The sequence below is a fragment of the Poecilia mexicana genome, unplaced genomic scaffold (assembly GCF_051168715.1).
Source record: "Poecilia mexicana isolate PSO_F unplaced genomic scaffold, ASM5116871v1 scaffold_19, whole genome shotgun sequence".
In the NCBI taxonomy this organism is placed as follows: domain Eukaryota; kingdom Metazoa; phylum Chordata; class Actinopteri; order Cyprinodontiformes; family Poeciliidae; genus Poecilia; species Poecilia mexicana.
The window spans coordinates 23,865,403-23,881,603 of record NW_028263388.1 but is presented as its reverse complement, the minus strand read 5'-3'; the positions used below and the strand labels follow the sequence as shown (position 1 = coordinate 23,881,603).

General features: G+C 39.3%; 1 protein-coding gene across 1 annotated transcript; it reads left to right on the top strand.

Annotated features, from left to right (window-relative positions):
• Nucleotides 1-5,403: 5,403 nt before the first annotated feature.
• LOC106904146 (uncharacterized) lies at nucleotides 5,404-15,746 on the top strand. Its single transcript, XM_014968313.2, has 6 exons — nucleotides 5,404-5,678; nucleotides 8,484-13,874; nucleotides 14,347-14,542; nucleotides 14,623-14,702; nucleotides 15,339-15,436; nucleotides 15,531-15,746. The coding sequence occupies exons 1-6, from the start codon at nucleotides 5,619-5,621 to the stop codon at nucleotides 15,589-15,591; spliced, it is 5,886 nt and encodes a 1,961-aa protein (XP_014823799.2). The 5' UTR covers nucleotides 5,404-5,618; the 3' UTR covers nucleotides 15,592-15,746.
• The last annotated feature ends 455 nt before the right edge of the window (nucleotides 15,747-16,201 follow it).

The following is a 16,201-nucleotide window of genomic DNA, read 5'->3' as shown; positions in this document are numbered from 1 at the left end:
CCTGGATGTGTTTTGTCGTTTCTGCAGCTCTGGTGTTTAAAGTTATGTGAAAAAGATGTAGCCGTTACGGTTACCTGCCAAGATTAGTTCTTGTTTCAAAATATACTTCTGTTTTTTTTTTTTTTTATGCTCTGACCACAGGAGCAGCTCATTACTCATCTCTGCATAGGTGCTGCAGAGACGTGGCGTCCTTATTTACAAATTTATGTCACATTGATCACTTTTTGCACTGTTTTATTAAATGCCACTCAGTGTTGCAGGACTGTGTTTATAAATTCTGTATTACAACATTTTGGTGTAAGTTGTACTTTCGGAAGCCATGAAGCAATACTTCATGAGGCAGTGGACTTGAAACAGGAAGTGGTTTCTGGTATTAAGGCACGTTGAAGTTTTAACCAGAATCAGCTCCGTTTGCCAAGTTTGGGTCGCAAACGAGGAATTTCTTTTCTCTCACACTGAAGACGTTTTAAACCTGCAAAAACTGCTTTTACAGATCAATCGTGATTAACTAAATGTGACTTTTTTGACAAGAAGAACCCTTTAACGTAAAATGAAAACTAATGACAGTTAAATAAAGACGTGTAGCGTAAATATTCACCCCTTCAGTTCTGTTCCACTTTGACTTCAAAAAGTATTCAACACCTTGGATGTTTTACTGTTTCATTGCTTTTACAAATTAATTATGATCAACAAAATGTAACTTTTTTGCCAAAAAGAAAATTGATTTCTACAAAAATAACAATTGAATAAAAATATGTAACATGAACTAAGTGAGTAAATATTCACGCCCTTCTGTTCTGTAATTATTGATTGCACCTTTGGATAAATCAGATAATCTTTGAAAAAAAATGGAGCTCCTCTGCCATCTCCCAGCAACAACGACAGAAATACACTACTCAGTCAGAAACAACCAATCAGAGCGAGGAGGAGGGTCTTAGTGCCGTCAATGACGCTTGCGTATACCTCCTTTCTCTCTACACTACAGCTTCTCCCTGCCAGGAATGCAAACGCTGGTTAGCATAGCCACCATTGACAGCCGATAAACAGTTTTCTTGGAACTATAAGTTGTTTCGCTGCCATTAGTGGATTTAGCAGCGCATAAACGAACTGATTGACAGCGCTAAGACCCTCCTCCTGGTTCTGATTGGTTGTTTCTGACTGGGAGCTGTGCTTTTCTCCAGAAAGCAATGGTGGCGATGAGAGGAGACAGATTCATTCACAGATTATCTATGTCACATTAAACTGTCACGTGACAGCTGTAATTGGAACATTTTTTTTTCCAAAAATCTAAATATTTTTTCTTCCTTTATTATATGTTTTGTATTTTAATTGGGTTTTGATATTTGTAGTTTTTTTGTTATTCTCTATTTTGTTTCTTTTGAAAAATATTTTAATCTCAGTGAGATTACATACATCTAGAATTTATTTTACTATGATTGATTTGAAAAAGCACTAAAAGTATAAAATGTTGCAGATACGTTTTATAAATAAGTATGTATATATATACACTATTTAAAAAAAAGACAAAGTTGAAGTAGAGCAATATGCATGGCATCGATCTGGGCACTCTGACTGTTAAGTGCTCATTAGAACAGGAAGCGATGCTCGGATGTTAGCTGCACTTTTTATCCAATCAATCAAAAATTTATTGATTTAATGCAGAAGATTATGTTACAGTTTAAACAGATGAAACAGTAACAGCAACAAAACAGTAATGGATAAAACACAGAGGGTTCAAACCAGTTATATTTTGGATAATTCTGTTTTTTTGAGTTTTTCATGTCTGCATGAAACACTAAGTAATGCACCTCCCCTCCCCCACCTGTTGCTCTGCACTACCAGACAGCTGAAGAAAGGCTTCAAATTTATTCTTTTTGTTACAAGAAAGGAAAAATAAACGAGTTGTTTAGGAATATTTCAGGTTTAAATTTTGGAAATATGGAAAATAAAGCTCATTCTCAAGCAAATCAGCAGAGATGCATCAGAAATAATCACATAGTCAGCCTCACTTTACTGGAAGTAGGCCACTCTACCAGAGGTTTCAGCCGGCCACAGCTATAAGCAGAAAGAAACCACTAACAGCTAAACTCTTTAGCTCTTCTCAGCTGCTGATTTGCTGAAGCCTCCAGACCTATTTCATGTTGTCAGACTCTGTTATGCTGCTGGTCAGCTGCTTTCGATTCTTACACATTTCAGATCATCAAATAAATGTTGATATCAGTTAAAAATGACCTGAGTAAATAAAAAATGCTGAAATCACTTCAGTAGAACCTGTCTGACAACAGGAAGTAGATAAAAGATCTAGAAAAGCAACATTTTATGGTACAGAAATTCAAACCAGTGAGAAAAAAAGCACACCAGTATCTCTGCCTCTTTCTTCAAACAAGAAATTAAGGTTTTGGAGTGTCCTAGTCAAAGTAAATACCTAAATCCAACTGAGGTATTGTTGTGTGACTTTAAACAGGCCATTTAAAGCAATTCTGGGAAGAAAATGATCAAATTTCCTCCACAGTGAAGTAAGATCAGGCCACCTTAGAATGGCCAACTCTCTGTTATTCCTATATCAATTTGATCAGTAGGGGCTTCTGCACTTCCCATATTTATGTCCTCAGTCCCTTTTTTTCAGCAGTTAAAACTGTTTAATCGTTGTTAACACGTTGTAACCTGTTTTTCTGAGCCGCCTTCAAACGCAACATGAACGCTGAGACGTTCGCCCTGGGATTACACCTGTGCAGCAGGGAAGGAGACCTGCTGCTGCTGTGCAGAGCTGCACAGGATCATGGCAGCAGACAGGTATTCTGTCAGTCATACCCGTAAATCCAGCATACCTTATGGTAAATGCACATGTGGCTAGCTGAGACCAAAGCACCAGACTGAAGACTTTGTCATCCATTTTTTGGTAGAAAAACAATAAATCATGCAAATGGAAGTAATTTCGTTTATTTTAATCTATCAAGCGATTGATTTATTTATTGCTTATTGCGAGAGGCCTTTTGTTCTGGTTCATACCCAGATACATTACTGACCTGGTGAATTGTTTCTCCTGACAATTTGAACTCCCATTTCCCGTCCTTGAAGCCCAGAGCATCACCGACTCCACTCAGCACCATGCCTGCCTTACAATGCTCCTCTGTAACATCTCCTAGTCTGTGGGAACAAAACCTTTAAACACACCAAGTTATAATCCAGGTGGGTTACTCCACCAGAAATATTCAGGTCTGTTTCTTGTTTTATTCACAGTATTAGTTTTTATTCAGTTTGTTGTAAAGATCTGGTAAAGTTGAAGGTCCAAAGATTCAACGTGTCCCAAATGAAAAGAGGAGCAGCTTCTCTTGGCTTCTTGCCACAAACTGCAGAAACACAGTGCTTTTGGTTTAGTTTCTAGTGTAAATAATGAGACAAAACTAACTTACAAGAAACTTTTCAGCCAGATATAGGAGCTTGTTTTGAGTCAAATATTTGTTAATATTGACAAAAAGCTGTTGGTTCCACTGGCAGATTATTTCTCATGTTACAAGTTAAATAATTTGCCAGTGGAACTAGAACTGCTAATCCCGGTGGTTGGGCGTTAGGGCAGTCATTCACCCAGCGGCCCGTTGTGTTTTTGAATTAAAAAATGTTTGAAGTTAATAGAAATTTTAAAAATATCACTTCATAATTATATGTTATTGAAAGATTTGGAGATTAATATCTGAACACCGACTATAAAGCCTTAAAACATGTAATCATTTTAAAAGGACTTAAAAAAATAAGTGATGCTTAACCTGGTGGAGGCACAAGTAAAGCCTGGTGGCCCACCAGACTTATAATACCCTGAGGGAAACCCTGAACTGGGTTGCTAGGTGACGGGCTGGATTTGGTTGGTGTTGCTAGGTAACGGCGAAGTACCAGTTGACTGAAATAATTGGTTAATGGAACTAGATATTTTTCATCAATATTAAGGGATTATTGACTTAAAACAAGCTCCTATAACTTGCTGAAAAAGTTATTTTTAAGTTAATTTTGTCTTATTTCAAGTGTGCTAAGATATTTGCACTAGAAACTAAAAATAATACTTGGTGAGATTTTGTGTTTTTGCAGTGTAGTTTTGTGTTTTGAAAGTTATTTTATATTTCAAACATTAAACCTGAAGTATGTAACTTTTATGAGGCAGATAATCTGTGAAAAGATCAGCGTCCTCCACCTCAGCCCTCAGCTACTAATGCAACAAAAACAGCCAATCAGAGCCAGGAGGAGGGTTTTAGTGCTGTCAATCAATCTCATTTACTCGAAATGTGCTACATAAAAACTGTTTATCGGCTGTCATGCTAACTAGCCTAGCATTCATGACGGGCTTGCTACTACTAGCTGCTGCTACTAGCAGCTAGCTAGTAGCAGAGAGCAAGTGGGAAAGTGACAGAAAGGAATAAGCAGCGCTGGAAGGTGATTGACAGCATTAAGGCCCGCCTCCTGGCTCTGATTGGTTGTTTCTAGTTAACACTGGGAGAAAACAGAGGAGCTTGATTTTTTTCAGATTATCAGTCTCATGCCACATAGATGTCACTGCCAGGTTGGTTAGGATAACTTTTCACTTCACAAATGAGATTACACTGCAAAAAGCACAAATCTAACCAAGTATTCTTGGTTTAGTTTCTAGTGTAAACATCTTAATAGACCTAAAATAAAACAATACTAACTTCCAAGTAAGTTTTCAGCAAGACAGGAGCTTGTTTCAAGGCAATAATTCCTTAATATTGATGAAATTGACAGATTATTTCACTTATAGCAAAACATTTTCCCCAATATATGTTATCAGCCAGAGTTGTGTTTCTTGCAGTGTATAATTTGAAAACTTAATTTTAAATTTACTCAGGTTGTTTTTTTGTTTGTTTGTTTGTTTGTTTGTTTGTTTTTTAGTTTTTGTCCAATACTGACATTTTCTCCAGATCTGAAACTTTAAGCAGCAACAATAAAGCCAAAACAGCAGAAATCTGTAAGGGGGCAACGACCTTTTCACGGCTCTGTGTGTGAAATAAGATTTTTAACTTCTGTTTCTGTCACTTCTCTTCATGTAGTGACAGAAACAGAAGTAGAAGCAGATGAAATGTGCTGTAGGTCAAACTGCCGCTGATAAACCCTGTGCAGTCTAATTTTATCACCTTGAGGAACTTCTCCAATTCCTAACTTCTACAAACGTCTTCCCGTGCCGTTTTATTGAGCCTAAACGTGCAACAATTAAAAATACATACTAAGCATGCATCGCTGGGGGAAAAAGTGCAGATCAATTCATGCACTGGTGAAGTTTTCCCCGTCATGACTCGGCCTACTCAAAGTTATTTTAAAATTGCATTTCTCACTGCAGCTCAGCAACTCATCACATGCATTTTAGTGGTCTGATGTGTCAAAAGTAGCGCTGTTTACATCCGCAAACTGCAGCGCATCGGCTCGACGCGGTGCTCAGCTGGGATCAGCCTCTTCCTGGTCACAGCGCCGGACAAACGCCAGGAGAGAGAAGTCCACCTGCAGGACGCAGGAGCGTCTGGAAGCAGCTTTCTGATGAAGCTTCTGGATAAACTCTTGCGCTTTTCTGTTTCTCTGCTTCAAATGGTCAAGAGTTAAACAAGGAAGGAGGCGCAAAGATGGAGCCGGACCCCGACGGTCCGTTTCAGCGGGTGGAGAGGACGCTGATCTCAGTCTGGGTGAGCAGATATCAGGTTAACTTTACAGAGATTTGATGGTAAAGTTTAAAGTTGCGACATGAGCATTAATGTTTTAATAGTGTCTTTCTGTTTAGATGTCTCTCACACACACATTACACACATACATGTCCCCTGTTATCTGCTCCTCCCTCCTCTATTCATCTATATTTGGTCTTTAACTTACATCGGTCATGTTTCTCCACTTTTTTCTTTTATCTTCTTTATTTGTTCACTATTTATTAAAATTATTTGCTCTGCTTAAACACATCGGCTCAGTTTAAACATTATGATAAAATATACATGTATTTTTATATATTTCCATATTTTTTGAAAATGTCACTATGTCGTGACAGTATGTTACGCTTATGTTAACTATAAACAACCAATCAGAGCCAGGAGGCGGGGCTTAGCACAGCTAGCATAGCATATTGTGAATGGTCAGGCTAGTTAGCATAGCCACTGATGATGGAGGATAAACGGTTTTTCTGTAAAGGTCAGTTGTTTCTCTGTCATTAGCACATTTAGCAGGGGGAACACTAAGCCCCTCCTCCTGTCTCTGATTGGTTGTTTTTGAACGGGAGCGGTGCATTTCTTCCATTGGTAGCAGCTCATGGAGGAAAATCGGTCTTTTCACACATTATCTGTCTAATATTAACAAATATGTAAAAACTGTTTTTGGAATAAAAGTTACATAGTGCAGCTTTAAATAATGATACAATTTATGGAAGCCCATTTCTGCCACCAGGATGGGGAAAAAGTGTATAATTTGATGTCTCATGATAATCACTTAATTATTTCAGCTGAGGTAATATCTTGTAATTCATTCTAATGAAAAGATACAGCTTAAGTTTAATAAAATTAGATTCTTATGAATGTCTGATAAGGGTTAACCAGTTCTGTAGTATCTACAAAATTTATCCAAGCAATGGAGCAATACAAGAAGTACTTCCTTTCTCACTTCAACATAAGACTCAAACATAGAACTGAGTTTCAATCTAAAATCCTTCTCCTTTATATCCAGGACTCAAAACATACTGTTTTGAAACATACTACATAAAGTAGCAACTACTTTATGTAGTATGTTGCTAAAGTAGCAACAGTATGTTTTGAGTCAGTCCATGGAGTTTCAATAGTTGTGGTTTTTGTCACATCCATACTTAATCTCATATCCTGCAGTTTTTACAAACTTCCTCATGATATTGACTTATCCAATTCTATTTAAATGTATGTCTTATAAGTAAGAGGTCCAAATTCTTCTCTTTTTTTCAACACATGGCAGGAATTTAATCCCATACACAACACAAAACTCTTGATACAGTCAGAAAAAAAAGAGAAGAAAAGCAAGACAATATATTGTTTCTTAGGTTTGACTGTGGACTCACTATAACTTATAATTTATATAAATACATGCATTTATGTGAATATATTTGTTTCTAAAGTCAATTAATTGACTTAATGAAGCATGTTGGGATGAAATGGCTGAAAACTCAAGGTGTGCATCAGGGTCATGTCTAAAATATTTCAGCCCACGCCTGATTTTCGATCATGACTTTGCAGAGGCTGTCTGGAAACAGAACAGAGTGGGTTGATGAAGGACAGAAAAAGACACTAATAGGCCTTAAAATATTTCTGAACGTCATGCACTCGCCTTCTTTTCTTCTGAATTATGCTCATAAACAGGATGCAGACTCTCTGATTGGAGGTGGGGCATCAAATTTACAGCCATGGTAATTGCACCTCGACCCCACTTGGTGGCGCCACTGAACACAAGACCTCAGATATTTAAATATCTCTTTTGTAAACCTTCTTATGTTCACTGTCAGGTTTTAGCTGCTGGTTCTTTTTGCTAAAATGCCATTTGATTACCAATTAAACTGAGTTATCATAGGCAGATTTCTTACACTACTATATGGCTGACAGTTTGCTAACTTTGAATAAAATTTACCACTATTTAGTGGTATTTATGCAAAAGGTTTTAAACAAAAAGGCATAAAAATAATCCAGTCAGTTTTGTTTTCAACTGAAATGCAGAAATGATTTGTCTTGCTTCTGAAGTTATCTACTATATTTATGATTACAACAATAAATATGTTAATTAGGACATTTATTGTTGTTTATAGTAAAGAATGGTAAAGCTTTTCTCTGAGTTGTTATGAAGCCTGGTTGTCTGCCTGAGTACCTGCAGTTTGCTGCATTTCTCTTTTAGCTATTAACATAAATAGCTTTATATTAACTATTTGTGTTTTTCATAACTGTATTCACAAATGGACAATTCAGTTTTGGACCTGAATCAAACCAAGTCTGCCAGACTATCAGGTGTGAAATGATGCATAAATGATCCTTAGGTTTAGAGCAAAATGGCTTAACAGACAACATTTCTTTGAAACATCTTTAGAAAGTAGGAGATTACAAAAATACCTGTTTGTTTGCGAGCAGATCATAAGGACATAGGAAATGACTTTTTCACAGTACTGTAAAACGTTGTCATGTTTTGCACATATCAGGAATATGCACGTATTTTAACAGCACACCTTTAATATTACATAAGTGAGATCTGTTATTTAATCGGTAATCAGCGAAGGCCACTTCTTTCAGACTCTCTAATGAACCATTGTTGATCTAAAACAGGAAAGGGCCTTTAACAATCAGCCCGCAAAGTGGCAAGGACACTATTGTTTTAAAAGCCTATTGCACTGTTAGTGTACAAGTGGAACTAAGTGCCTTCTTATGTCTTTCTCTCTTCTGCGTCAGATTGTGCACAGCACACTCATTAAGATGAATAACACTTTCCCATCTCTTCCCCAGTGTTACATAAGTGAAGCTGTGAGCAGATTCCTGAGGCCACTACCAGTTGAAGCCACCAATAATAACCCAACGCCCTCAGATGAACCTGGAGTCGACGGCGAGCCTGCTGACGGTAGCCAAAATGATGATGACGCCAGAGGGGTTGAAGTCGGCGAGGAACCGTCTCTTTCGACTGTTTCCCTTGTTAGTTTGTCTTCGCCAGTTGTTGCATGGGAGCGCTGCGCTGCAGACATCGACTTGAAGCCCAAAGAAGAAGATCATGAGAACATAGAGGAACAGCGTTCTCAAACAGGAAATGACTTTGCAGGGCTGGTGGTCACAGAAAGTGCAGAGGCACATCAAGGCAGTCAAGAGAAAACTGAGATCGAGAAATGTGACACTTGTGAGGAAAGTCTGGGTCCTGAAAACGATGGACAGCATGCAACTAGTGGATCTGGACATGTATGGGTAAAGGAGGGAGAGATTGAAGACGTCACTCCCTTGGATTCAAGAGAAGCAAGACCGGGTGATCATCGAAAAGTGGTGGAAACCTTGGCAGACATTGAGGAAGAAGCTGAAGAAAACTCAGGGGAGGAAAGCAATGAAAAGATAGATCAAAAGGTCAACAAAGCTTCTGCAGCGACTCTAGGAGATGCAAACATCAGTGAAGATGCATCACAGCTGGGCTCTGGTAATGAAAACTTCTCGGATGAGAAAACTAAAGACGTAGAAACTCAGCTTAGACAGTTATCAGAGGATGACAATGTCCAGATGAGAGTCGTTGAAGAAGCTGCAACAGCACAAGAGTCAGAACAGGACAAGAGCGGACGGATGGCCAAAGATAATTTAACTCAAAGTGGCAGCAAAGATGTGCAAAAAACAGAACCAGACATGACCGAGTTTACAATTACAGAAGAGGATGTGCTGGTCACCATTATGCAAACCGCAGAGGAAGATGTGACCGTGGAAGAATTATCAGCAGATCTTGATTATGAGATGGAAGAAGGCAAGAATCTCTCAGCTGAAAATGAAAACTCAGCAGAGCAAACGCAACAAGTGGAAACTCTTGTCTGCAAGGAGTTGTCAGGTGTGGCAGAAGATGAGAGGGTTGAGGAGGAAGAGGATCATAAGTCTACAACACATGAAGAGTCAGAGGAGAGGAAGAGTAGCAGAGCAGACGAAGAGGAAAATGTCTTAGCCCAAAGTGTCACAAGCAGCGAGGACGAACAGGATCTAAAAGGAAATGACTTTGCAGAGGCACTGATCAATGAAAACATGACTGAACATCAACTCGGATTGGAGAAAAAGTTGCACACTTCTGCAGAAAGAGATGAGATTGAAAACAAAGAAGACCTGGAGGAAGAGAGAGATGAAATACAAGAAGAAAATGAAGAAGACTTGAAAGAAGAAAGTGAGGTAAAACAACACACTGCAAAGGAAGAGAGCGGAAATCAGGGGGAATGTGAGGCTGCGGCAGAGATGCTAGGAGATGCTAACATCTGTGAAGACGCTTCACAGCTGAAATCTGAAAATGAAAACACAGAAGAGAGAATGCAACAAGTAGAAGCTCAGCATCTTGTCTGCAAAGAGTTGTCAGGTGTGGGAGAGGGTGAGAGGATTGAGGAGGAAGAGTCTGCAACACATGAAGAGGTAGAGAAGAGGAAGAGCAGCAGAGCAGTTCAAGATGTCCAACATGAGGAAAATGTTTTAATCCAAAGTGTCACAAGCAGCAAGGACGATCAGGAACAGTTTAGTCTAAAAGGAAATGACTCTGCAGGACAGCTGATCAATGAAAACATGACTGAACATCAACTTGGACTAGAGAAAAAGTTGCACACTTCTGCAGAAACAGAAGTGATTGAAAAGAAAGAAGAAAATACAGCCAATGAGGCAAATGATGAAGAGCTGGAAGAAAGAGGTGATGGAAAAGTTGTTGGGGAAGAGTCTGTGAGCAGAAAGAGAGAAGATGATGTCCCAAAAGTGGATGAAGTTAAAGAAGAGTTGGAGGAAGAGAGCAATGAAATCCAGGCGGATGATAGAGAAAAAAATGAAGAAGAGTTTGAGGAAGAAAGTGAGACAGAACAGTTTACCACTGATGGAGAGACAGGAGAACAAAGGGAGGGTGAGGCTGCCGCAGCGATGCTAGGAGTTACTAACATCTGTGAAAATGCATCACAGTTATCTTTTGAGAAAACTAACGATGTAGGAACTCTTCTTCCTGTCTGCAATGAGTTTGAGAACGCCCAGATGATTGTTTTTGAAAAAGATCTGAATACAGCTGCAAACCAACAGACAACAGAAGAGTCAGAACAAGATAAGAGCAGAAGGACAAATGAAGAGGAAAATATTTCCACCCAAAGTGTCACAAGCAGCGAGAATGATCAGAGAACAGAAGAGGAACAGTTTAGCCAAACAGGAAACGACTCTGCAGATCAGCTGATCACTGAAGACACGACGACACACCAACTTGGACTAGAGAAAACCGAGATCCAAAAGTTGGACACTTGTGAAGAAATAGAAAGAGTTGAAAACAAAGAAGACTTTCAGGAAGAGAGAGGTGAAATAGAGGAAGTCAATCGAGATGAAGACTTTGAGGAAAAACAACACATCGTGAAAGAAGAGAGACAAGAGCAAAAAGAAGATGAGCCTGGCACAGTCATGCTAGGAGATGCTAACGTCTGTGAAGATGCATCGCGACTGAAATCTGAAAATGAAAACTCAGCAGAGAGAACAGAACAAGTGGAAACTCAACACCTTGTTTGCAAAGAGTTGTCTGGTGTGGTTGAGGATGAGGGGGTTGAGGACGAAGAGTCTGTCACATGTGTAGAGGAAGAGCAGGATAAGAGTAGCAGAGAAGATGTCAGACAAGAAGAAAATATTTTAACTCAAAGTGCCACAAGCAGCGAGGCTGATGAAGACACAGGAGAGGAGCAGTTCGACCAAACAGACAGCGACCAATCCGTTGATGAAGCCAAAGAAGACATGCAGGAAGAGAGCAGTGAAAACCAGGAAGATGATGGAGAGGAAAGTGAAAAAGACTTTGAGGAAAAGAGTGAGGCGCCTGGAAACGATGAAGAGGAAGCAACTGTTGGATCTGGACATGTACAGGTAAAAGAGGGAGTGAGAGACGGGATTGAATCAAGTGAAGAAGAGGAGTATGTGAGACTGGATGATCGTTGGAAAGTGTCGGAAACCTTGGCGGACATTGCAGAAGATGATGAAGAAGGAGATGAAGAAGACTCTGAGGAGGAAAGCAAGATGCAAAAAAGCACCCCAACAAAGGAGGAAGAGGGCGGCAAGGAAAAGACAGAAGAAGAAAGGGACAATAAAGCTTCTGCAGCAATGCTGGAAGATGCAAACCTCAGTGAAGATGCATCACAGCTGAACTTCTCAGATGAGAAAACTAAAGTAGAAACTCTTCTCCCTGTCTGCAAAGATGAGCTAACTGACATCAATGTCCAGATGACCGAAGATCTGAATCAGACAACAGATGAGGAGTTGGAAGAGGACAAGAGCAGAAGAAGAATCGAAGAGGAAAAAACTGAGTTTACATTTAAAGAGGACGATGTCACCAGTATGCACACAGAGAAAGAAATGACTTTGGAGGAAATTTCATCAGATGTTGAGGAGAGGCTTTCCAACAAAGAGATCTGCATGAAAATAGTTTGCACAACCGCCCCACTTACTGTAAAAGCTGGAGGCGAGTCTGAACGGGAAATAAACATTGGCTTTAGCGACGTTCCCTCGGGGGTAATTGAAGGCCAGGCTGGCCTGTCTCACGAGCTCAACACCAAGGCGTGCGAGGAAACTCCAGAGGCAGTTCCTGAGCACAACAATGAACTCGAGTCAGATGAAAATACCACACAAAGGTTCTTCGAGGGGGGAAATTCAGAGGAAATTCAGACCATTCACTTACCAGAAGAGGTGGAGGTCTTTAAAAGCAGTGAAGCAGGAGGAGGTGAATATTTACTGATAAGAGAAGGCAGCACAGAGGAAAGCAAGAAGGAGTTGCAGGTTGGAACGCTTCAATTTGCAGAAGATACAGAGAAGCCAAAAAGCGACAACGTAAATCTGGAATTAGATCATTTTTCTGAGGAAGGAAAGGTCGAGTTACTGGATACTTCAATGAAGACAGAGATCAAACAATCAGATGAGGAATTTGAGACTGAACTGGAGGATGAGGACGAAACGGCTGAACGGGAAACAAACAGGCTGCCCCAAGATGTCTGTGAGAAAAGAGACGCTGTAGCAGCTGATGAAGGAGTTGATTCTGCAGATGAAACTCCTGAATCCCCCAAGAGTGAAGAAGGGAAGATGACACAGATAAGTCTTGGTCCAGAACTTGTACAAGCTTTTAGATTGGAGGATGACCGTGAGACCGAGCCTAAATTATTTGATGAAAGTGCCACTGAACTTCTGTCGGTGAGGTTTGACACTGAAGAACAAGACGAAGGTCAGCCGGAGCACGAAGTCCAGGATTTAAATGAGATCATGACTCTTCAGTCAGTGGGGACAGCATCTGATCTGATCACAGGACAATCAGCCTTATTGCAGCGTCAGATAACGACAGACGCAGAAACAGCTGATGAATCTGAGACGACCCTTGGTGAAATTGCAAATGAGCCGCAAGAAACGGAGAAACACTCAGAAAATCCGGCTGAAGAACATCAGGATGGGATTGATGAAGAAATCCTTGATTTGTGGATCGAGACAGCGATGTCAAAGGACACTGGTGGGATTAAAGAAGACCAACTTACAGAGGAACCAGGCGAAACATCATCAGAGGAGAAGAAAGAGGGCGTGATGGAGGCAATTTCAGAAGACACAGAAACTTCCTTGACCACATTGGACTCTGGGTTTTTGGACGAGACTTTCAGTGAGACTCAGATAATTAAATCAGGAGACACCGGATTACTTCCCGACAAAAAAGACAATTCAGAAGACATCTGTGTAGTTCCTACACCTAGCTCTGAATCTGCATTGATCGAAGAAATGGTTGGAACTCCTCAGCCTTACCCGATAGCAGAGGGAGCATCCGGTGAGATCGGATCCTGCCCTGATTCAGGAGTTTCATCACCAGAACCAAAACATCCGAATCAGGAAGGAGGCACAGCTGAAGAGAAGCAGGATGAAACTAAACCAGAGACAGATGCAGTGAGTGGAGACGATGAAGAAGCAGATGTTACGTCACTGACAGAAGCAACAGAGTCCGACATCTCCAGTGAAGCCCAGATCTCTCCTCTGTCAGAGGAGGAAAGTGTTTTGACTGAATCGCCTTCTGGAGGTGAACTTCAGAATGAACCTGAGAAGAGAAATTTCTCCCTGGTTGCACCAGAGGAAAAACCTTCAGAAGATCTCAGCGAATCGTTTCCAGCCCCAAGCGGGACTGAGCTGGAAGAAGATTGGACCGAGGTATTGTTTCAGACAAACCAAAGCAATATCAGTTCTCTGAAGTTCACTGCAAAAACACTGAATCTTACCAAGTAGTTTTGGTCTAGTTTCTGGTGTAAATACCTTCGTACATTTGAATTAAGATGAAACTTTTCAACAAGATACAGGAGCTTGTTTTTAGCTAATAATCCCTTAACATGGATGAAAATGTTCTAGTTTCATCCATGTGTTATTTCACTTAACACATGGGAAAAATGTCTTATGAGTGAAATAATCTGCCAGTGGAACAAGAACATTTTCATTAATATTAAGCAATTATTGACTTAAATCAAGCTCCCATACGTTGCTGAAAAGTTACTTGTAAGTTAATTTTGTCTTAATTCAAGTGTGCTTAGATATTTGCACTAGAACACAGACTAAAATATTTGGTAAGTTTCTGATTTCTTGCAGTGTGCAGATAAGCCATAGAATGAGATGATTTTTTTATTTGCAGGTTGATGCCGCCTTGCTTGACTTTGCAGTGCAAAAGTCTCGCATTGCGGTGAAAAACCCTCGTGTTAGGCCCCCGACCGACCCCCGCTCCTTAATCCATAAGCCGTCTGTGGATCCAACTCCGTCCCTGCCGGTGCCTGGTAAAATTCCTGTGGGTTTGCCTCTAGGCGGCTTGGGGCTCGGGATCAAACTGCCTGGTAGGTTTGATTCTCTGCAGCACGTCAGTCCCTGTTTTCAGCATTTTTTTTATTATTTATGTATTTATGTTTGAATTCAGGGATTGGAGCAGGTTTTCCTGTTTTAAAGAAGACACAACGGCCCCCAAGACACGACGACAGCTCAGAAACACAATCACAGGTGTCGCATTAATCTAATGATTCTTTAATCGATTATTCTGACAGTTAATCAGATTAAAAATGTCAGAGTATTCATTTAAGCACTTCAATATTTTTAATGCATTATTAACAATACACTAAAAGATGCAAATAAATAAAAAATTAAATGATTCAATTAGACATTAAAATATTTTAATACGTAAAATGCAAAAGCTAAGGAAGAGGATTAAGCATTTTGACTTTTTTCAGATTTTGGATTATTTTCTCAGAAGACTAAAATTTGAAGTTAAAGTCAGAATTCTGAGAATAAAATCAAGATTTTGAGAAAAAGTCAGATTTTTTTTCAGTGGTCATAATTCTCCATAAATACATAATTTCTTCAGTGTACAGTTTTTTAGGGACTTGCATGTAAAATGCATATATTCTTGTACAGTTCTGTATAAATTACTGGTCTGACTGTGTTGTCACCTCAACAAATTATCTTTCTTAGAGTCTGTATATTCCAGTTAGTGATTAACTAATGAATGAATCAATTTGTTGACAATTATTTCTGTGATTGAGTAATGAGATTATTCACTTCAGCCCTATATTAATTCATACATCGCTATTTATCTTTATGTCGGGGAAAGCTAAATGTGATTTTACTCTAAATTTAAAGGAATCTGATGAGAAAAAGGAAGAGGAAGAGAAAAGTGATGCTGCCAAAAAGGATGAAGCACCAAAGAGACCCAAATGGATGCCACCCGGACAACCAGGGTAAAACCGAAGCAACAAAATGTTCCCACACCCTAAACTTTGTTGTTTTCAGCAAAAGAAATTTTATTTTGTTTCTTTTTTTATGTCTCCACAGATTTGGAAATCCACTCATGTCTGAACTCAAGACCAAGCTGAAGAAAACTCCCAAAGAGTGACAACAATAATTTGAATGCTTTCTGTGAATAGCTCACTATATTATAAATATTGCTCTGTTTTGGTCTTTTATCTAACTAAAAGCATTGTTGAGATTTTCATACTACGTACTTTTTTTGGTATTTAGCATTTATAATAAAGCAAAACCAAATACAGAGTTGTTGTTTCTTTCTTTTTTACTACACTGTACTTTTTACTTTTAATATGAAGTATCGCAACGCTTACTTAAGTTACATTTCTCAACCTACTGTGAGTAATTTTACTGAATAAAAAAAATTAAGTTTCACCATATTTATTCAGAGACTCACCTATAGTTTATGTGAAAGTGAGACAAACATGACTTTTAATTTTTTGTCTGTCTGATGATGTTATTGCGCAATATTGAATCAGAAGTTATGGCGAGTTACTCAGTACTTGAGCAGACTTTTTACCAAAAACATTTTCACTCTTACTTAAATATTATTTCAAGGTAGTAAGTTAAAATATGTTGAAGTAGTTCCACTCTTACTTGAGTAAGGTTTTCTTGACACTGCTTAACTTGTTTTACAACAAAATGCCACTCACAATATGGCTGCGCCGTTTAACTGAAATGACGGGCTTGTTCAGAATTCA

Coding starts and splice junctions, on each gene's coding strand:
- LOC106904146 (XM_014968313.2), top strand. CDS start 5,619: ATGGAGCCGGACCCCGACGGTCCGTTTCAGCGGGTGGAGAGGACGCTG. Junction 5,679..8,483: donor GGACGCTGATCTCAGTCTGG/GTGAGCAGATAT, acceptor TCTCTTCCCCAG/TGTTACATAAGTGAAGCTGT. Junction 13,875..14,346: donor TGGAAGAAGATTGGACCGAG/GTATTGTTTCAG, acceptor TTTTATTTGCAG/GTTGATGCCGCCTTGCTTGA.